At 58.3% G+C, this 21,673-nt stretch overlaps 1 protein-coding gene across 21 annotated transcripts in view; it reads right to left on the bottom strand.

Annotated features, from left to right (window-relative positions):
- The window catches only part of SMARCA4 (SWI/SNF related BAF chromatin remodeling complex subunit ATPase 4), an 83,950-nt gene that overhangs the window by 54,529 nt on the left and 7,748 nt on the right, over positions 1 to 21,673 (bottom strand). For 12 of the 21 annotated variants that reach the window (XM_070492021.1, XM_070492022.1, XM_070492017.1 and 9 more), the window contains exons 2-11: positions 14,630 to 14,882; positions 12,516 to 12,648; positions 11,356 to 11,760; positions 11,003 to 11,101; positions 9,824 to 10,082; positions 7,259 to 7,385; positions 6,526 to 6,699; positions 4,614 to 4,787; positions 3,325 to 3,492; positions 3,199 to 3,249 (exon numbers count right to left, since the gene is read on the bottom strand). In XM_070492021.1, coding sequence (XP_070348122.1) covers positions 3,199 to 3,249; positions 3,325 to 3,492; positions 4,614 to 4,787; positions 6,526 to 6,699; positions 7,259 to 7,385; positions 9,824 to 10,082; positions 11,003 to 11,101; positions 11,356 to 11,760; positions 12,516 to 12,648; positions 14,630 to 14,851 — 1,812 coding nt within the window. In that variant the 5' untranslated portion in view covers positions 14,852 to 14,882. The remainder of the gene's footprint in view (positions 1 to 3,198; positions 3,250 to 3,324; positions 3,493 to 4,613; positions 4,788 to 6,525; positions 6,700 to 7,258; positions 7,386 to 9,823; positions 10,083 to 11,002; positions 11,102 to 11,355; positions 11,761 to 12,515; positions 12,649 to 14,629; positions 14,883 to 21,673) is intronic. The other 9 variants (XM_070492030.1, XM_070492031.1, XM_070492029.1 and 6 more) reach the window with 2 other exon arrangements.

The raw sequence follows: 21,673 nt of genomic DNA, 5'->3' as shown, positions 1-21,673 counted from the left end.
GAGCCCCGGCTGTGACACTTTGTCACCGCAGCCTGAGCTGAGTCAGACAGCACCAAAATGTCACGTCCCAGGAGGCTCACTACAAAGACGTGAGCAAGAGGCAAAAAGGAGGGCAGAGAAACAGCCGCCAGGGGAGGAGGCAGACGGCGGTGCGTGGGAGCCACTCAGGCAGGATCTTTCTAGCAGCCCCGCCTGGGAAGCGGCCTTAAGCAGCTATCAGTCTGCACGACAAAACAGAGTCTGACACATCAACACAATCAAACCAAAAGAGAACTAATGGCTGGATGTGGAAAGTGGCCCAAGACGTTCCACACAGGGGAAAAGTCTAGCGAATGTCTACACTGACTCAAACGGTTCCAAAACCAAACAAAGAGGAGAGAAGCATAAAGACTTCTGGAAGGACAGAGCAGGCATCAGCCAGGGATCACATGCGTGCCTGTGAGGGGAGCTGCCAAGGGGACTTCAATTTTCACGTCACCGTTTAAATGTTTTGTACAAGAAGTGTCACTTTTCAGTGACGTTAGAAAGAGTAAGGTTAAGTGCACATGAGCTAACGTGGGCAGATGTCAGAGACACAATGCAGGGCTGGAAAAAGAAAACCATCGGGTGGGGTCCAGCCCCGCGGCTGAGTGGTTAAGTTTGTGCATTCCGCTTGGGCAACCCTGTGTTCGTTGGTTCCGATCCCAGGCAAGGACATACACACAGCTCATCAAGCCACACTGTGGTGGCGTTCCACATACAAAATAGAGGAAGATTGGCACAGATGTTAGCTGGGCGACAATCTTCCTCAACAAAAAAAGAAAGAAAGAAAATCATCAGGTGGCACGTGCACAGAAAAAGCCAGGAGCAAACACCCCCACGGTTTCACGGTCTAATCTGGGAAGTGGGGCTGAGGAGGGTTTGGGGAGGTGGCAGAGGAAACGCTTCTCATTCACACACCTCACTTTTATATCTCTTTCTTTCAAATGAGCATATTGAGAATGGCTGCCCTCAGGAGGCAGGCAGGAACGCTGCAGAAAAGATGGGCGAGTGGGGACAGCAGCCCCGCTCTGAGGGGCCACTGTGGACGGTTCTGACATTTGGAACCAGGCTAGTGCTTCACATACTAAATCAATCAGTGACGAGTAAATAAACACAAGCAAGAAGATGGGGGAAACCGTGGTAACGGGGCGCTAAAGGGGAGAACTAACCCGCCTAACTCCTGTGCACAGTATTTGGAGCACAGAGACCCTCGGGCTGAAGGACCCCCACAGCCCGGAACCCTCGCCAGGAGGCTTCTTTTGCAGACGGTAAGCATTAGCGACTCCGAATGTACATTCGTGTTCTAGGATTGAGCAGACAAGAAACTGTGTCATGGGCCAGCCTCAGTGGCTTAGTGGTTAAGTTTGGTGTGCTCTGCTTCGGTGGCCTGGGTTTGATTCCTGGGTGCACACCTACACCACTCGTCTGTTAGCGGCCACGCTGTGGTGGCGGCTCACATAAAAAAGTAAAAAAGAAAAGGAAGATTGGCAAAGGACGTTAGCTGAGGGCAAATCTTCCTCAGCAAAAAAAAAAAGAGAGAGAGAGAGAGAAGCAACTATGTTGTAGGTAACGGGAACCAGGTTTCAGGCTGTTACAAATATGGAAAAGAAGGACAGAGGAACCCTGCGGTACTGGATTAGAATTGGAGGTAGAGTGTGACCTCATGGTTTTTTAGGACATAACCAGCAATGCGGATGTGACGCACACATATGTCTACCTCCTAGGGCCGTCTACTAAGAGGGGCTCGTGGCAATGAGCACGCCTACATCTTGGTTTCTAAACACTCCTTTCTGATAAAAGGAACAGGGCTCCTCGGAGAAACGGCTGACCGGGGTCTCAGGCAGGGAAAGCAGAGGAGACTGGGCTAGCCTGGAGTGCGAGGAAGTCAGGAAGCCCTCCAAGAACAATGGGGACACACCAAAAGGACACAGGAGCCAATATGGAGGGACCCCTGCTGGCCCAAACTGGAATAATGTGAGCATCAAAACAAATAAGGATAGTACAGGATTAAACTAAGTAAATCCATTAAACTAAGGAAGAATCCACGAGTAGGTACCCAGAGTTGGCAAACTACAGCTCACAGGCCAAACAGAAAGAAGAGAAAGGTTTTCCCACCTTAGACAGCCAGCTAGTAAGTGCAGAAGGAATCGTGGGGACAGATCGTCACTCTGTCACCAGGCTGGCAAACCTGCCGCAGGCGGAGACCACCAATCTGGGACGCTGAGCCCAGAGGGCGGGGGTCTGAGCAGCTGCGCCACGTTCACATGGTCTCCCGTACGTCCCCAAGAGGTACTCACGAATTACAAAAGGAAAACCTGTAACCGCACAGCGGAGACGCCCTGGCGGACACCAAGGGATCAAGGTCAACCTCACCGGTGACGGAAGAAATGTCCCGGGTTCTCCTGATGTGACGCACGGGGAGGGACACAGCGTCATGTCAGGGTCTTCCCGCCAAAAACATGTAACATGCCCGAATCTAATCTAATCCTGAGGAAACATCAGTCAAGCCCGCAGTGAAGGCCAACGTCGGAGATGCCAGGCCTGTGCTCTGCAGAAATGCCAAGGCCAGAGGGCAAAGACAAAGCGAGGAGCTGCTCAAGGTCAAAGGGGATGGAAGGGAGCGCCACTGAGCGCCACCATGAGCCGGGTTTGCTGCTGTGAGGGACGCTGTGGGGACAGGCGGCCAAACCTAGTGAGGGCTGCAGATCGGCCCACAGTGTCGCATCAACGCTCATTCTTGGTTCTGACCATCGCACAGCCACAGAAGAGAATGACCTTGCTTTAGGAAACACACACTGAGACACAGAGGAAAGGCCCTCACGTCAGCATCTGACTCTCCAGTGGTTCAGGAAAGAATGATGTCGAGTGACAAGCTGGGTGAGGAGCATGCGGGGGTCTCTGTACTGTCCCCAGACCGCTCCCGTGAGTCTGCACTGACGTTAAACTACAAACTGGAAAGTAACATCATGCGCATAGAAAGAGGTCTGGAAGGAACCACTGCTGGTCAAGAACGTGCCTCCAGGAGCAGGATCGCAGGGGGCAGGGGAGGCAACACCTGGATTGTCCACGGGCGTCCACGGCCCTCGTAACTTACACAGAAAATGAGACTTACAGGCAAGAGAGCTAAGCGATGGGGCCGGGGCTGGCCTTCCCCGGGAAGGAACCCCGCCTCCTCACCTCGCCGTCGGGGCCGATGGCCGGTGTCTGTCCTTCTGCGTTCTCCGCCTTCTGCAAGGAAAGACACACACGGTCACCCAGAGCCGGCCGGGGGTGGGGCGGAGGGCGCGTCCGGCCCCCACGCACCTTCTTCCTCTTCTTCTTCTTCTTCTCCTTGGCCACCTGCGCGGCCTTGTGCTGCCGCACGAGCTCCGTGAGGTTGGCCACGTACTCATCTGTCTGCTGCAGGAGGTAGGCCAGGCGCTTGTCCTTCTTCTGGTCGATGAGCTTGCGGTATCCCTCCTCGTCCTCCGCCTGCAAGAGCGTGCGGTTGCGGTGCCAGCTCGCGAGACCAAGGCCGGCCAACCCAGGCTCGAGGCACCCACTGTGGTTGTCGCCAGCCAGCCAGCGGAGCCGCGGCCAGGGAGCCACTGTGTCACATGCAGGCCCTTCACATAACTATCGACTCCAGTCATACTTCCCAACTCCTACCCAGCGCCAGGGCCCACGGGGACCAGCTGCACAGAGGTGGGCCTGCCAGGAGCCATTTAGAGAGGCCAAGAGCAAGTCCTGGTCCCTCTGGCCACAAACACATCCCAGATCCAGATGCTTCCCTCCACCTGGTCCAAGCCATGTCGTTCCCACAGACAAGCCCCTCCCAGCTTTCTGAAAAGAATCAACTGGGTCACATCACCGCCCCCAGCACCCAGCCTCCGACGGCTCCACACAGGTCCAGAACGACATCCAAGGCCATCCCTGTGAGCTGCCCGTGGGACTCCACCTCACTCCTGCCCCACACCACGCTGTCCCAGGGGCCACCTGCTGTGCCCTGCCCTGGCTTTCTCCCACCTCAGCCCTGACCCTAGGTTCCTCTCTGCCTGGGAGGAGTTCCCCGATATCTGCACATCCGTAGTCACACCCACCCTTCCAACCCCCACCCCACCCTCAGCCTGGGGCCTTCTCTTCAGTGTACCTTCCACCATCCAAAACTGGCCTGTTTCCCCCAGGCACCTGTCTCTCGGGCCAGCATGAGCCCCAGAGGGCAGGGACTGCATCCTCCTTACTGCTAGGGCCCCTGTACACATGGCAGCTAGTGGCCCAGAGCGGCTGTCACTATCCACCCAATTAGAGAACCATCACAAACAGTCGCTAGACACACGGGGTGGGGGTGGGGAGTGGGATCACACCATCAGGGGTTCTCCCAGCCAGGAGGGAGTGCCATCTCCATCTTCCAGAAAGAGCAGAGCAGCCAGCTCAGCGGCCAGAGGCCACGCGCTCACTCTGAAGGTCAGCGTGGCTGGGCAAAGGGCTGCGGGCAGGTAGGCCAGATCCCCAACCCGTTGTCTCCCTCTGTCCCCCTCTGTCCCACCTCCAACACCAAGCACGATGCTGGCGCCTGGGGCACACACAAGGGCCCAGGCTGGGGGCAGAGTTACCATGAGCCTCCGCATCCTCTCCTTCTCGATCCTTTCATTCTCCTTCTTCTGCTCCCGCTCTGTGTTGGCGTGGTAGGTGGCCACGGCCTTCGTAAGTTTCTGGATTTTGCCAGTGACGGATCGATGATACTCTTTGAAGTCCTTGGCGTGCTGAAGAATGCTGTTGAGGTACTCCTGCAGGCATGCACACAGAAGAGCACACTGATGACCCACAGGAGTCACTGGAACCTTCCCCGGGGAAGACATCACCTGAAAGGCAGCTTGTTTCCAATCGAGAGGACACACTCAAAACAACCCCGACACACTGTCCCTGAGGCTAGAAGCTCTCTGTGTGAGGAGAGACTTGGGGCCGGCGACTGAGTGGTGAGAAGGGGCCACCTCGTGCCCAACACATGGAATGGTCACCTCGCCGGGACAACCCAGCCCCAGACATTAATGCCTCAAAATACTCCCACCCTCCAACCAAGTGATTCCACTGCCAGGAACTTATTTTAAGGAAACAGCAGAGATTGGCCCCAAAACTCAAGGATAAGAACGCCTAGCCCAGTGTCTTTTCTTTTTTTTTTTTTTAGCTTTTTCTCCCAAATCCCCCAGGTACACAGTTGTATATTTTAGTTGTGGGTCCTTCTGGCTCTGCTACAGGGGACACCGCCTCAGCATGGCCTGACGAGCAGTGCCATGTCCACGCCCAGGATCCGAACCAGCGAAACCCTGGGCTGCCAAAGCGGAGTGCGCAAACTTAACCACTCGGCCACGGGGCTGGCCCATCCCAGTGTCTTTTCTAACAAAGAAAAGTCCAGACTGGGCCACACATGGCCAAACAGGGCCCTGGATACATAAATTACCAGAAGCTGGACGTGCTGAGATGGAAGACAACATAGACGTTAAAAGTCACACTTCAACAACACTAAAAAACAGGTCAGTGTGCAGGTATTTGTGTGTGTGTGTGTGTGTGTGTGTGTGTGAGAGAGAGAGAGAGAGAGAGAGAGAGAGAGAGAGAGAGAGAGAGAGAGAGAGAGAGAGAGAGAGAGAGGGAGAGGGAGAGGGAGAGGGAGGGAGGGAAGAAGACTGGCCCTGCTGTCACCAATCTCCCTTTATTTTGTGTGGACGCCACCACAGCATGGCTTGATGAGCGGACCCCAGGCCACTGAAGTGGAGCATGTGAACTTAACCACTATGCCACCAGGCCAGGCCCACAGGCCTTTCTTTTAAAGGCACCTTTTTAACTTTTGATTACTTATGTATACAAAAAAAAGTTGGAATGACATACACCAAAATGTTAACCATGGTTAACAAGGAGTGTTGACATTTCTTATTATTTTAACTAGACCTGTAATAGATACTGACTGGAGGAAAACTTTAGAAAATATAAATGAGCAAACAAGAAACAGAATCATCCCCAAATCCTACTTGCGTAGATTCTGGTCTCCTTGACAGATCTTGTAAAAACTTACGTTGGATCAGGCCCTCTTCTACTCAGAACCCTCTATGGCTCCCAGCTCACTCAGAGGGAAAACCCAAGTCGTCCCCTCAGCCCACAAGGCCCTGCTTGCTCTGCCTGTCACCTCCCCATCCTCACCTCCTCCCACTCTTCCCCTTGCTGCACTCTGGATACACCGGGATCCCTACTTTTCAGAGGACACAGGGGCACATTCCAGCCCCAGGGCCTTTGCACCTCCCTCCCTCGGGTCTTGGACCTTCCCCAACCATCCTATGTGAACAGCTCCTCGCTCCATCCCTCTCTGTCCCTGTTCTGTGTTTCTTCACCTCCCCACATGCTGTTATGAGCATCTGATTGTGGCCTGTCTCCCCCCACCGCTTGGTTTTGTCCACTAACGGATCCTTAGCGCCTAGAAGGAACACAGACCAGACCCGCCAGGGGGCGAGCCGTGACCACCCCGGTGCGCCGCACCTGGTGCTTCTGCCGGCGCTTGCGCTCCTGCTCGATCTTCTGCTGCTTCTCCAGCTTCTCGGTGATGCGGGCCTCGCGCAGGGACTGGCGCTTGCTGCGCTTGTAGGCCTTGGCGTTGAGGGCCGTCTCGAGGGCCGTGTCCCTCCTCATGCACACCACCACCTCCTGCCGCAGCTGGAGGAAGCAAAAAGAGGTGAAAGTGGTCGTGTGCACGCCTCTCTCATCCACACAACACGCACGATGACGCAGCGCAAGCTAGGCAGCATGCCGCTGCTTCCAGACAGGTCGGTTCGAAAAGCCGTAAGCACAAAAGCCTGTGCGGAGGGTGACTGGGAGGCACCGTGGGCGGGGACAAGCATGGCCAGGGACAGCTGCTTCTGGACACCCAGCAGAAGGCCCTCGCAGCCCTCCAGATTAGCCTTAACCTCAGCCACACACAGGACATCTCTCACGGGCCAGTCACGAGTGCAGCGCCCTCAGACAGACCCTCTCACGTCTGCCCCTTCAAGCTGGCAACTGCCGTCTTCGGGAGACCCTCAATTGCTCATCACAAAACCCGCACGTCCCACCACGGTGCAGGATGTGGGGAGAGAGGAGGGGACAGCGCGCTCATGAGCGTGGGAGGGCAGGGCTGCTTTTACGGCCGAGGGCCACTTAATAAGGGCCCGGCAAGCAACTCGGAGCCCAGGCAGCCGCGGCAGAGGGCCCTCCCAGAGCCTCGGCGCGCACCCACCTGCCTCTGGAAGTTCAGCAGCCTGAGGGCCTTGAGCTCAATGGTTGCTTTGGTTCGCAGATCCCCGGCCAGGGAGCCGGGAAGGTTTTCAAGTTCCTGAATGCGGTGTGCGATGCGAGCCTGCAGCCTGGGGCGGGGAAGCAAAGAGGACAGGTGACGAGAGGTCTCTGTTTACGAGGAGGCCCCCGCTCCCTCTCCTGGGGCGGGGAGGGAAAGAGGACAGGTGACGGGAGGTCTCTGTTTACGAGGAACCCCCTGTTCCCTCTCTTGAAAGCCGGAGCCTCAGAAGAATCCAGGCCTGAGGGAGGCAGACGCTGGTCAGGAGGCAGGCGACGGCTCTGAGAAGGACGGCAGCCACAACGCGGGATACATACAGAAGGCACGGCCCCAGAGGACCCGGAGACACAGCCTACAGGACACTGAGAGGGCAGCGCTGCTGGCTTATGCTAGCAGTGCAAGGCAGCCCTGGAGTTGGGCGGGCCAGGGTCTCCATCCCAGCCCTGGGGATCTACTTGGCCCATGAGCTTCAGGGGGCCTCACTTATAAATGGGGGAGAAACCTCGCGGCCCCCTACAGCTTGGTCTTAAGTTCATATGGCCTAATGCCCTTATTCAGTCCTTCCACATGTAGTTATTGAGCGCCCACCGTGTGCCAGGGGCCGTTCCAGGGGTGCAGCCTCAGCAATCAAAGGACTAACAGGGCTGTTTGTTACTCCCATGGAGCTAACAGTCTTTTCAGGAAGACGGGCCATAAGGGAGTGAAAAAATTAAATATCTACGGTAATTCCAGAGTGGCAAGTACTTTGAGGAGGGAGCTGAAGGGGAGAAGAGTGGGCAGGGCCTCTGTGAGGAGGTAACCTCAGCAATGAGGCCTAAATGAGCACAGAGTCATGCACAGCCTGTGCAAAGGTCCTGGGGTAGAAACAAGTCGAGTCTGTTGAATGAAAAGAAAGAAGAGGGGCTGGCCCAGGGGCGTAGTGGTTAAGTTCGCACTCTGGTTTGGCAGCCCAGGATTTGCAGGTTCAGATCCTGGGCGCAGACCTGGCACTGCTCATCAAGCCGTGCTGAGGCAGTGTCCCACATAGCAGAACTAGAAGCACATACAACCAGGATGTACAACTATGTAGTGAGGCTTTGGGGAGAAAAAAAAAAAAGAAAGATGAACAGTGACAGCAGGGTGAGTGAGGACACAGCGTTGGGCAGGGGCCAAAGAAAAAAGAGGTTACTGGATGGATGATGAGAAGCCAACAGCAGGATTTGACCCGGGGAAGAGATCTAACGCAAGTTAACTGCAAAGAGACTTCCAACTGCTGTCTAGGAAACCGCGCACAGACAAGGCTGCAAGCAGGGAGCCGGGAGGAAGTGAGGACCAGGTGGCAGGGTCAACAGTGGGGACAAGGGCAATGTTCCCGGGTGGGGAGAGGGGAGCAGAGAGGGCTCACCAAGGGGACACAGAGGATGAGGGAGGGGGAGCAAGGGTCACGGGCTGTAAGGTCTGTGGCCCGCTGAGCTGCTGGCTGACAGATGCATGGGGACAGAGACAGGAGGGGAAAGCGGCGGACATGAGGACATCTGGACAGGCCACTTCAGGCCTGGAGGGGGCGCCCGGGTACAGAGGCTGGAGCTCCGGGGCCCGTCACAGTGGAGAGCCCTCTGGAGACGGTCATCAGGCCACATGCTGCATCTGGGGCCATCCGGGAACGAGGCACGGCCCTTACCCTGACCGAGGGAGGCCGGCCCCAAGCAAGGAGGTTACGAAGGTAGTGCGGAAGTGGAGGGAGGGAAGGTGCTCAGGGACAAATCTCAGGGCCCCAGCAGTGCGGGACAGGGGTACAGACCTGCGGTGCGCCAGGCGGCTCGCCAGCGCCTGGCACCCAGGAGACCTGGGCAAAGCGGCCAGCAGCTAGCGATGTCTGAGAGGGGTCCACTGCGAACAGTCGCCGTTTCAGGGCTGGCGTGCCCAAAGTTGGGTGACACGCGGTGTTGGCGAGGAGGAATGGCACTTTCAGTCCACCCCCACCCGTGCGACGTCCGCTGAGGGCGGGTGCGCAGAATCCACACAACTTCCCGGGCTCGGCCCCCGTCCCTTCCAGGGCTTTAGTTTTGTGTGCACACACACACGTGTGAAATGAGAGACATGCAAGCGTATTCACCACGATGCCGTCTGAACGAAAGATCAGGAAGAACCTGACGCCCACTCAGCCAGGCCCGGCTAACTAAATGGCGGTATGGCCACCGGGCAAAACGCCCTGCAGCCTGAAGAAAGGAGAGAGGAGCTCTTTCTGGACGGAGGGTGATGCTCTCCAAGACACGTCGCTGAAGGAGGAACAGTGCACACGTCATGCCCCACTCGGGGACAATGCGGCCACCTGTACCTGTCTGCCTACCTACAAACAGACGGCAGTTCTCTGAAGGATACACACCAACTGGGGACCCGGGAGTCTGGGGACAGAGGCGGGAGGGTGACTGCTTGTGGTGCACCCTGGTGGCCTTTAGAGCTGCGAACCACACTGACGTGTGTCAGGGCTGGCCCAGGGGAGGCCTGGAGCGGCACTGGCGCCCTCACCTGTACTCCCGCTCCTGCAGGATCTCCACGGGGTCCAGGCCCCGCGGCTTCTGGATGGGCGTGATGCGGCTCTGCTTCTGGTGCAGCGGCACCATGGGGGCGGGCTGGGCCGGCTGCCCCGGTGACTGCGTCTGGGGTGGCATCACAGGGGAGGCGGCAGGCGGGACGGCGGGGGGCGCGGGCGAGGGGCGGCCCGTCGGCTGGGGGGGGATCAGCTTCTGAGGTGTGCTCGTAGGGGCAGCAGCGTTCGCCATGGGCCCTGGGGGGAGGCAAACAGGCACAGCGGTGAGTTCTGGTTCAACTCCAGGTACAAATGAGAAGCCTGCTGGGTGCTCACTGCCCCAGGGACAGACAAACTTGTCCTCAAGGCTGCGAGGCTGCGCTGGCCCCCTCCCACTGAGCTGCCACGCAGCTTGTCACTCAGGGATCTCGGGCTTCGAGCCCCCTCTAGATCTCAGCCTGCGTAGCCCCTCCCAGAAGCCCCCACAATCCAAGGCATTGGCTCACAAGTCTGCTCAGCCACAGCCCACCCGGGTTTGGTCTTTCTGGGCTGTGGCCTCACCGGACCAGCACTTTTTTCCATCTACCTTGTTTCCAACCAAATCCTGTTTAAGTGGCTAGCTCGTTAATGCCCATCGCTAAAACTCAGGCTCCAAGAGAGTGACGAATGAGTCCCAACAGACGTGGCCCTCACATACCTACTGCCCACTATGCTGTACCCTGAGCACAGAATGCACACGGTCAGACGGAGCCCTGAGCCGCCCTGCCACCCTGCCTGCCTCCCACGGCCTTGGGCGTCTTCTCAGGAGGGAAGTGGGTCTGCTGCGACCTCCCCGTGTCCCGAAGGATCGCGTCCTTCACGCCCTGCCTCTCACGGCCCCTCGTGTGAGTCACAGAGACCAGCTCATTTGGATCCTTCTCTGCTTGTCATTGGTTTTAAAGACACCCCAGGATCACCAAGACCCACAGGACAAGGGGAGGCAGGAATCGCAGACTGGAACCAAACCCGAACCTCTGGGAAGCGACCAAGGACAGGTGAGACCCCAAGAAGACAGGAGACAGAAGCGAGGCCTTGTCCTTGGCCCTCTCTCTCTGACCAGGCGTATCTCAGGGTCTGCACAGCACAAGCTCGTGACGGGACTCAGGGCACAGATGTGTCACCGAGACCAAGGGACGTACCTTCAGGCCAGGGCTTCGGAGGGCCTCCGGGGGGCTGGCCCGGCATCCCCGGGGGCACACCTGAGGGTCCGGGGGGGGGCATGTTGGGCCCTCCCATGCCTACACACAGGGAGAAACACACAAGAGGAGAAAATGCATCCTGTGTTCGCACCTGCAACCACTGCCCTGGGCAGCCCTCCCAGGGGCCACCCCCAGAAGCCCCTCCGTGTGGCATCAGGGGAGAGGGCGGCTGGAGAAACAGCGTTCACCACAATGGCAGCCAGCTCTGCCTGACACTGCTGCCCAGACGCTAGCAGTTCACCCCGCGTCCCCCCTCCCACTCCCCCCGCCGGGCTGTGGACAGCGGGCCTTACCGTGAGGCCTGCTGTAATTTGGAGGTGCTGGGCCAGGACCAGGCCCGGGGCCGGGGCCAGGGCCAGGGCCAGGTCCCGTGGCGGACACAGAGGGTGGAGGTAGTGTTGGCATCTGCTGCTGCATCCCGGGCATGGGCCGCTTGCCCTGCACGGCCATCTGCAGGTGATCAGGGAGGGGCTGTCCCCTGGCCAGCATCTTATACGCCATGATCTGAGCTCGGAGCTGGTGCAGCTGGTTCTGGTTAAACGGGGTCGGGCCCCGGGTCTGCTGCCCCAAAGCCTGTGGGTCAGCACCATCCAGCGGGGCCCCTCCGGGCCCAGATGACATCTGTGGGCCCGAGGACGGGCCGCTGGCTGGAACCGGACTGGAGGCATGCTCGGAGCCACCCAGCGGCGAGGGGTAACCTGCAGGGAAACAGGTCCTGGGGTCACTCAGCAGCACAGTGCAGTGATTTTTAAGGCCACGACAGCAGCCTTCCCACCGGGCTTACACCAGCTCCTATCCTGAGACAGGGGACAGCCAAACCACTCCGTTCTCATGATTCAACCCCGAGGCACCTGGAGGGCACCCACTTGCAGCCTGACCAGTGGGGGCGGGGCTGGTTTGGTTTGGCCCAACTTCAGAGTAAGATGCCAACGGCCAATGCTGAGATGGTCCACAGATCCAGGCCTTCTCAGGACTGCCCTCCTGCCCTCAGGACGGCCAGGCCCCCTCCCTCCTTCCGTTCCCTGTGGGGCCCCAGGGCTTCCACTCCCTCGACTCCACCACTCCCCAAACCTCCCCCCTGGGAAGAGCCTCTGGAAGGCTTTAAGGCCGAGCCCGGGGCCCCAGGCCGAGCTTCTGACTCAGCTGCTCTGCAGTGGGGCCCGGGAGCGTGCACTGCCAATATGCTCCTGGGTGGCCCAAGGAGCTGCCCTGCCCAGCCCTAGTCTACACCCGGTGCTGAACACGGTTCCCCTCCACCAGTGTCCGCTTTTCTGGGGCTGCTCCAAGCCAAGGCGGCCTGAACAGGGCACAGCCAAAGCTCAAGCTCAACAGCCCGTCGTGGCAGGGTCTCCCACGGGACTAAACGCTCCCTGGTCCCCTCTGAATCCATCTGTGGGAGGTTCGATCAGGAAAATGACCCCAGGACCCCCAAGGAAGGGACACGAAACAATACCTTGGGAGTGCTGGTCCATGGGGCTCGGCGGGGGCCCCATCCCGGCGTGGCCCCCTGGCCGCAAGCCCATCCCCTTCATCTGGTTGTAGCGGGGGTCATCCGACATGCCCTTCTCGTGCATGGACTCCATCGGCTGCGAGGGGAGAGCGACAAGGCAGGATCAGCAAGGTGGGCGGGAAGAGGCGGCAGGGCAAAGCGCCGCCCGAGAGGAGTTCAATGTCACTGACATGTCCGCCCAACGTCACCACGGCATTTACTGAATCGCCAATACGACCACGCGGCTTAGCCTCAAGCTGTGGTCCTGACGTCTACTTAGCAGCAAAGCAGAGACATAAAATAATGCCACCCAGTGGAGGGTGATCGCCTGCAGGACTGGTGGTCGGAGGCGAGGGGACAGCTGGACCGGGGCGCCCCAGGAGGGCAGGGAGGCAGTTTCAGACTGCCAAATCCCCAGCAGGAAAGGATATGAGCTCCTGGTGAGGGACACGGGGCTCCCTGCTCATCGTCACAAGAAGGATCAGGGATCCTCTTCTTTGGGGGCTGTAAATCAGGGAGACAGAAAGAAACTGCTGCCCGGGAGCATGGTACCAATGTCAGATGTGCTGGGACTGGACATGGGCCTCCCGCATGCTGGCTGGGAGGGAGGCTGTCCTGTCCCTCCTGAGAGGCACTGTCAGACCCTGACAGAAGGACGACATCGACTGTCCCTCCTGAGGCTCAGCACTCCCCCTAAGGGAACGGCTGGTGACAGGGACACTGTCCCAGACCCTTCCACGGGCACTCAGCTTGGCCCTGGTTAACGCCCATGTCCGGACATCTCTGGGGACCTACAGTCTAATGGGGGTCCAGGAAAGAGGAGTAAGAGGGGCCTGGCTGGAGCATGAGGGGGAGCGGCACGGGCAGGGGAAGGGGGCCTAGGGTGCCGACCCAACCCCTGGGTGGGACCTGCCCTCCGCTTGCTCTTCCCTGGGCTGGAAGTGCTGCCCAGCCGGCCTGCCTCCATGCGGGTGGAGCTCTGTGCAGGCAGGGGTGTCTCGCCACCTTGAGACCCCGCTCCAAGGCTCCTAACGCTAGGCCAGGCCTGCGGCAGGCGCCTGACAGGTATGTGTCAAAGGTGTGTGAACGATTCCAGGAAGAAGAAACAAAATGGGCAGAGAGGGAAGGGTGGGGGGTCATCAAGAGCTCCCAGGAGGGAAGTGACAGATGGATACTGTACTGAAGCTGACAGGAGTATACGGGAGGAGGGAGAGTGGGGGCCGCCCTGCTGTGCTGGGGGCCGCCGAGGCGGCCCAGGCCTGGGGCATGGGGAGCGATGAGACGGCTCTGCCACCCCCCACTGAGGGGCCATCTCTCCGAGCCCCTGCTCCTCGTCCGTACAGTGAGCACTGTACCCACCTGTACCTCACGGCTGGGGTTGGGGAACGGCCAGTGGAACTGGGTGCTGACACGTGGACAGCCCTGGCAGCGGGGTGGAGGGTCGGCAGACCCACTCCCCCTGCAGGTGCCCCGCCCACATCTCCCACCACAGGCGCCTCCCAGGGTCCCGGAGGCTTGCAAGTGTCCCCTTTTCCTGTAGATGCTAACACATAGAAGAGGGTACGACCTCGTTTCCTCCAACCACCTCCCAGGAACAGAGAGAGACAGGAAAATTATCTGCAACCCTGCTCAGCTCAGCTAAGTGGTCAGACGGTGGGAAGCGGCTGCAGGACGGAGCGGGGCAGAGGGTGAGAGTTACGTGGGAGCGCAGAGCAGCCTGCGTGGAGGACCACATGCCCCGTAAGCCTTCTGTTAGGGATTTAGACATTTAAGGCATGAATCAAAGCGCACTTCAGAGTCACGTGACCACAGCGCCCACGGAGAATTGGGTGCAGGAGACGGGGCCGGCGGCTGGCCCGCAGCAGGGCCCAGGACGTGCCCTCGGCCTCTTGCCTCTGATGGTGTAGAGCCAGCTGGTCAGAGCGGTGGGCACGGGGGTGGTGTGTGAGCCAAGCCAGGCCAAGGGGAGGTCTCCGCAGGCCACCTCCAGCTAGGAGGCCCTCAGGCCAGAGGCCACCCCCGGCAGCAGGGCTGGGGGCAGCAAGGCGCGCAGGGGAGAGGGGCGCAGGGCTCCCTACCTTGTGCATCTGGTGCATGTTGTCCTGAGGGTACCCTCCAGGCCCCTGGGTCGGGATGGGGTGTCCTGCTGAGGGAGGCCCTGGGCTGGGCCCCATCATGCTGTGGGCAGAACCTGGTGAGGGACCAGGGCTGGGGCCCAACATGGCTCCAGGGGAGGGGCCGGGGCCTGGGGAAGGGCCCGGCCGAGGAGTTCCGCCCAGGGGTGGGTCTGGAGTGGACATCTTCACGGAAGCTGCAGACAGTGGTCTCCTGCTGGAAAGAAGCCCCGGTCAGTCTGGGGGTCACGGCCATCAGGTGGACGGGTCAGGGCTGGCGCGGGATGACCGCACGGTCAGGTCAGAAGCACCCATTTGAAGGGGAGCTGGTGTCTTTGACACGTGACCCTCTGCCACCCAAACCTTTCTCCTCCATTCCTCTGGGTGGAGGTAACACATCAGGCACATGAAACCAGATCCAAGTCCCTGGGGAGGGGAGGGACTCGGAGGCGGGGGGGGGGGGGGCACAGATCAGGCCCAGGTGATACTGCCCCACCTGGGGCTTCGCTTCCCCTACTAGCTTTCTGCTCACAAGGTCCACGCAGCTCTAATGCTTGCTCACATTCCCACCCAACAAAAAAGCAGAGCAGGACCGAGGCTGGAAGCCTGTGCAGCAGGCTGGGCCTGCATGGGAGTGGGCCTTCCCAAATTCAGCCCAGACACAGACTCACGGCAAGTGACGCTGGTTTTCCTTTAAGGCAGTGAGACCAAGCTTCCTTTGAAATAAGTGCATTTAAGTTTAAAAAGCAGGCTCGTTCACAGAGAAGTATTACATAAGAACAGCACCCCGATATCCCAGCTACTTCGAGAGGGATACTGCAGAGTCTAAAGTGTGACCAACATCGCAGTAGGCTAAGGACGGACCCCCAGAACTATGGCCCACAAGATCCATGAATAAGCTAAAAAGCATCCGGCGATGTTGATAAATTAAGCTCGCTCTGCCGGGATGGTGAGCAGATGCACTTTATGAATGCTCCTACGATAAGGTGCGGCGTTGAGGGGACCCTTAGTCTGCTGGGCAGTCAGATGCGGCCTTAAACACAATGCTCTTTAGGTTAAGAACCTCTTCTACGAGGAGGGAGTGATACATTCTCAGTGCTGAAATCTGGAAAACACAGAGAGAACACGGAATCTTCAAACCAGCCATCATCGCATGGGACACGGAGCCCCATTGCTCGCGGCCCCACGGAGTCCTGGCCTCCATGCGCCCAACAGGAGGGCAGGGGGAGGCGTTGGGGGGAGGGTGGGGGCTCCTCACAGGTGCTCAGAGCCCCCCAGAGCCGTGAGGATGGAGCCAGCCACCCCGGCAGGCGCTCAGGATGGAGAGCTGCCCTGGGTTGCTGCTGGGACCCCGCCACAGTCAGCGCCTCCCTTCCAGGCTGTTCCACGCACAGACAGACACTCAACAGAATTACTCAGCACATTCTAGGCGAGCTTTTCTTCACAGCATCACACCTATGATCATTTTCATCATTTAATAGTCTTCAAAACACGAATTCTAGCGGCTCCACGGCGTTCCCTCATCCTGATTCATCCTGAGTTATTTAAAAGCCCCTCTCTCAGTGGCATGTCACAAATCTGGTTTTTGTTTCTGTGGCCTTTTTGGTTTTTGGAAGGAATCTCTTTGCCCCTAAACTTTACTGGGCACTTCTGGTTGTAAGGATAAATTCCTCAAGTGTAGGAACATTTTTAATTCTCCTGATTAATAAAAAAGACTGAATTTGCGGCCAGCCCCATGGCCGAGTGGTTAAGTCCACGTGCTCCGCTTCGGTGGTCCAGGGTTTCACTGGTTCGGATCCCGGGCGTGGACCTGGCACCGCTCATCAAGCCATGCTGAGGCAGCGTCCCACATGCCACAACTAGAAGGACTCACGACTAAAGAAAACACAACTATATACTGGGGGGATTGGGGGAGAAAAAGCAGGAAAAAACAAAAAAAGATTGGCCACATTGTTAGCTCAGGCGCCAATCTTAAAAAAAAGAAAAAAAAGACTGCATTTGAAAGGTGGGGATATTTTCCTGGAAAAGAGATCAAAGCCCACACTTCCTTGTTCCAGTTTTCTGACTAAATAATTGGGGCAGAGGATCAGAAACCTCAGCAGGGCAGGGACCGCTGGCCGGCGCTCCAGCCAATCCTTAACAGAAGGGACAGCGGCCCAGCCAGGAACAGGCCAAGCGTGCGAGGGCGCCCCACCAGCCCCTGGGCGTCCCCGACTCCCTCCGCAGCTCCTGGAGCCTCCGTGCTGGACGTTAAATAAACCCCAGGGGCGCTGGCAACTGGCGTCTGCTCGCAAGCCCCGCCCCGCAAACCCCAAACCCAATAAGCTCAGGGTAAATCACACTTTAAAAAGAACAAATTCAAGGCAAATTCATTTGGGAGCACAGTCGGATCTGACTCAGCTCCACGTGCAGAGTCACACGTTTTGCTACAGAAAAAGGATCCTGCTTGATCCCCAGCCGCTGCCGGGTCCCATCGGCCTGGGCCCCCAACTTCCCTCACTACAGTGCTGACTCTGGAGTCTGAAACCTCTGGTCCAGGGCTGTGTCCCCGGGGAGGACACACCTGCAGTCACACTTCACAGGTGGCAAGTCAAGTGACACGTCTGAGGACACGGCTGTGGCCGGGAGGGGGACACGGCTCCTCGGGGCTCCCCTCTGGGGCCACAGAGCACCACAGCAAGGTGGGAAGAGGGCCGATGCCCTGCAAATACTCAAGGAATCATGCAGCATCCAGCGGCTTGTGGTTTCCTTCTCACCTGGCGGGCTCTAAGCCAAGCCAGTGACACTGACAGCAAATACAATCCCGCCACCCAGGGAGCAACACCTCCCACTCTAAAGGCGGCCATGCTGACACACAGACACTGGGAAGTGACTTTGGAATGATGGCTCAGCATCCTGAAGGTTTCGTGTCACTTCACACTTCGTGTCAGACCCTCTTCTAGCTTCTTCCATCACACCTCGTGGTGCCTCCAGAATTAAGTGCCTCCGCTTACAGAAGCGTGAACTTCATCACAACATACAGAAGCTCACCCAACACACGAGAGGGCATCGAAAAAAACTTTCGTGCCGAAATCCAGCAACGACCACTTCTGAGAAGCACGGGGTTTCACGACGCGCTTATTTAAATTGCATTTGCTTGTGAAGCTGCAGTCTGCGCCGAGGCAGGTAAGTGTGCAGAGCCACTGTCAGTAAACGGATTGAAAGCTCAGACACACACGGGGAGTGACAGTAAAGGGGACCCAAAAAGTGCAGGCACAAAGCAAACCGTCCGTGGGGGGCACAACAGAACCGGCTCTCGGTCCTCGGCACGGTGCAGAGGAGGGAAGTCCCACTGCACTGACTTGCACTAGGCTGTGGCACAGCTCAGGCCCCGATTGCAGGCACAGCCCACGACTCCTAGAGCAGACACGGCACTCACACCACCCCAGGAGGCCCCGGGCCCCCACCAGTCAGGACCACCCTCCCCGGGGACCTCTGTCCGACGACTGCTACAGATCAGTCGCACCTGTCACGGAACTGCATCTGAAGAGAGAACCACACAGTACTGTCGTCTGGCCCATCCATGTTATTGGGGACATCAGTCACTCCTCCTCCTCTATGTGACTGTGCTCCTGCTCATGGACGTCATGCTACCAGGTCTGGGCTGGCGCACAAAGGTGCTGAGAACAGTGTCACTCAGTGGTGTGGGTGCTCCTCCTCTTGGGGCGTCCGGGGTGGAAACGCTGCTCTAAGGCAGACGTGAATTCAGCTCTGGGAGACGCTGCCAGTTTTCCACACCAGGAGCACAGCCCTACACGCCCGCCGCCCCAGCTACAGGTGGGCGTTCTGGGGGCTCTACATCCACACCGACCCTGGGGTGCTCAGTCTTAACCTGTAACCGTCTGGTGAGTGTATAATCGCCTCTTTTCATGGCTTTAGTTTGCATTTCCCTGTGACTAATGGAGATGAGCACCTTCCCACACGAGGACCGGCCACTGAGCCCCCCAGTCAAGGCGCTCCGTCTCCACTAAGGTTTTCCTGGGGAAACGTGGCCGCAATTACCGTCTCCCAGGCTGGCTCGCCTTCACGCTCTCTAAATGGGGTCTTGGGATGAAGACACGTTCTTTATTTTAACGACGTCCAACTTACCATGTTTGTTCTGTTATGGTTAACGGTTGTGGGGTCCGCTGAAGAAACCTCTGTTTACCTGGGACGTGGTAAGAAACAGTGATTCGGTCTCCGCTTTCAGTTCCTGACACAGAGCTTCCAGAACCCTTGTAACTTCCTAAATGATGGGGTGACTGAAGTGTCTTACGCTGAGCCCCAAAACCCCTCTGAATTTGCCGGGTGACTGGAGACAAGAGCGTCCTGTTTTAACGAGGCGACTCTTGCCGGGCTCCTGGATGGCTTCAGGACGGGGGTTGGTCACCAGGGCAGAGCCATGGTGAGAAGCTTGGAACTTTCAGCCCCACCCTCATCCTCCAGGGAGAGGAGGGGCTGGAGATGGAGCTAATCCATCGTGCTTATGAGAGGAAGCCTCCATGAAAACTCTACACCATGGGGTTCAGAAAGTTCTGGATTGGTGAACAAATCCACAGGCCCAGAGGGTGGTGTACCCCAAGCCCGTGGAGACACAAGCTCCCACAGTGGGGACACTCCAGACGCCGCCCTTGTACCTCTTCACCTGGCTGCTCATCCGTATCCTTCATAACAAACTAGGAAACACAAGGCAATGTCTCCTTGAGTTTTGTGAGCTGTTGTAGCAAATCATCAAAACTGAGGAGGGGGTTGTGGGAGCCCCTGGCATGCAGCCAAGCTAGACAGAAGAGTGGGGAACCTGAGGGCCCACTATTTGCGACAGGCGTCTGACGTGGGCCCCGGGAAGTCCAAAGGGACCGAGCCCTTCACTGTGGGGTCTGCACCAACTCTGGGTAGTTAGTGGCAGAAGTGAACTGCTGCACACTCGGTTCACGTCCACAGAAACTTGGAGAATCGCGTGGTGTGGGAAACCCACAGGTTCAGCATCAGAAGCAGTGTGAGCAGAGGAAACAAGCTTTCCTTTCCTACCTCCAGGTCACGGGACAGAGGAAGAGGGGCTGTTTGAAAACCCAGGGGGACTGTCACTTGCCCCTGCCTCCGAGTGAGGGACACCTGCTGAGGATGTACCAGTCACAAAGAAACCACAGGGAGCACGACCCGGCCGGAGAGGGAAGCAGGGCTGAGGGCCCGCTGGTGGTGAGGACCCGGACCGACTCCACACGGAGGGAGCATCCTTGGCCGGCCAACAGAGGGGTCCCTGAGGCTCAGAGGCCACACGGCGGGTCAGCAGGCCACCGCCACAGTGCCACTTGCTGCAGTGCAGCCCAGACTCCGAGCGCAGACTGCCACCTGCCACCGACATGATGCAGGATGAGTGACCTACCCTCCTCTGTTGGCTGGAGCTGAGGCCGTCCGACCCTCAGGGTCACAGCCAGCATCACTCGAGCCAACACATGCGAGGCCCGTAGAGGCAGGAAGCGCCACCACACTGTCGGTGAAATCAAGGTCCCCATGCTGACTGAGCAGTTGCTTACTGATTGTCACCACTGTCCTAGAAGTGTCACGTAGATTAAGTCCTTCGCTCCTCTGCTCCCCAGAGAGATGAGCAACCTGGCCACACGGGTAACCACTCTGGAGAATCCGCTTCCTAAACTTAGCCTCCCATGGGACAGACCTCAAGGAATGCTCGTGTCCCGCAGGGCTCGCTCACTCGCTGGGGATCCCAGGCTGCTGTACCCCAAGGCAGAGGTGGCACAGGCTGCTGTGCTGAGGGGAGAAGCAGCGGCTGCCCGAGACCTGTGCAGCCACGGCCCACGACGAGCAGCTGACAGTGACGAGGTCCAGCCTGGCAATGGATGGGCAAGATCTGGGCTGCTGCAAACTCTCCCTTGCCCTCTGGGTCCCTCTGCCACACAGGCGGTGTCTTAGTCATCACCAAGCTCCTTTCAGCCGTCACCCTTCCTGAGGGGCGGGGGGTGGGCCAGGCCCTGCGGAGAGCTGCAGAGGCTGCGGGATGGGTACCACCGCGCTCAGGGAGACGCCCACCCAGGAGGGCCGGATAGGTTCCACCTGGAATTTCAGGAGAGGTAGGATGGGAGGCAAGGAACGCCCCTCTCTCTGGCCCCTTCTTCCCCCGTCACCAGACACCCCTACCCTTTCTATACAGGAAACTAAAGATCTGGCATTTTCAGCAAATTCCTTGGGTCCCCAAGGTCATCCTAAGGCCTTGGGGATTTCAGGGGGCTCCCGTGGCGCTGCCTGGACTCCCCAACAACACTGAAACCCTTCTCAAACCAGACAGCCACCTCAGCAGACAAGGAATACGAAGGACAAGGGCACGCAGAGGCCAAACCAGTATCACCACCAGCGCATGTGTCCTTGTCCGGGAGCCTAAGCAAGACGCACGTGGCTGTGGGTCGGTGTGTTTCGGGGGAAGTTCCATGAGGAGAGGGCGGAGCCTGGAACCAGGACAGTAACGGGAAATAAAACGACCCCAAGGCAAGAATTGAAAAGCCGAAGGTGAAGATGTTCAGGAGGCCTCGAGATGAAAACAGACTCCCAGGTTCCAGGCGCACAAGGGTCTGCAAGTGACCTGGCCATGTCACCTCGATTTCTCTGAGAAGCACCCCAACTGCCGAGCAGTCAGAACTGCCACAGGATCCATGCGGCAAAAGTCGTGGCACCTCTGAAAATGAATGGGGGCGGGGGGGCCGGCCTGGTGGCGTAGTGGTTAAGTTCATGTGCTTCACTTCAGCAGCCGGGGCTTCACAGGTTTGGATCCCAGGCACGGACCCACACACTGCTCATCTAGCCATGCTGTGGCAGCATCCCACAGACAAAATATAGAGGAAGACTGGCACGGATGTTAGCTCACTTTCCTCACCAAAAAAAAAATTAAAATTCGGGGCCAGCCCGGTGGCGCAGCGGTTAAGTTCACACGTTCCACTTCTCGGTGGCCCAGGGTTCACTGGTTCGGATCCCAGGTGCGGA

Source organism: Equus asinus, chromosome 20 (assembly GCF_041296235.1).
Source record: "Equus asinus isolate D_3611 breed Donkey chromosome 20, EquAss-T2T_v2, whole genome shotgun sequence".
Classification (NCBI taxonomy): Eukaryota; Metazoa; Chordata; class Mammalia; order Perissodactyla; family Equidae; genus Equus; species Equus asinus.
The sequence above is the reverse complement of the archived record's forward strand: the minus strand, read 5'-3'. Positions and strand labels throughout refer to the sequence as shown.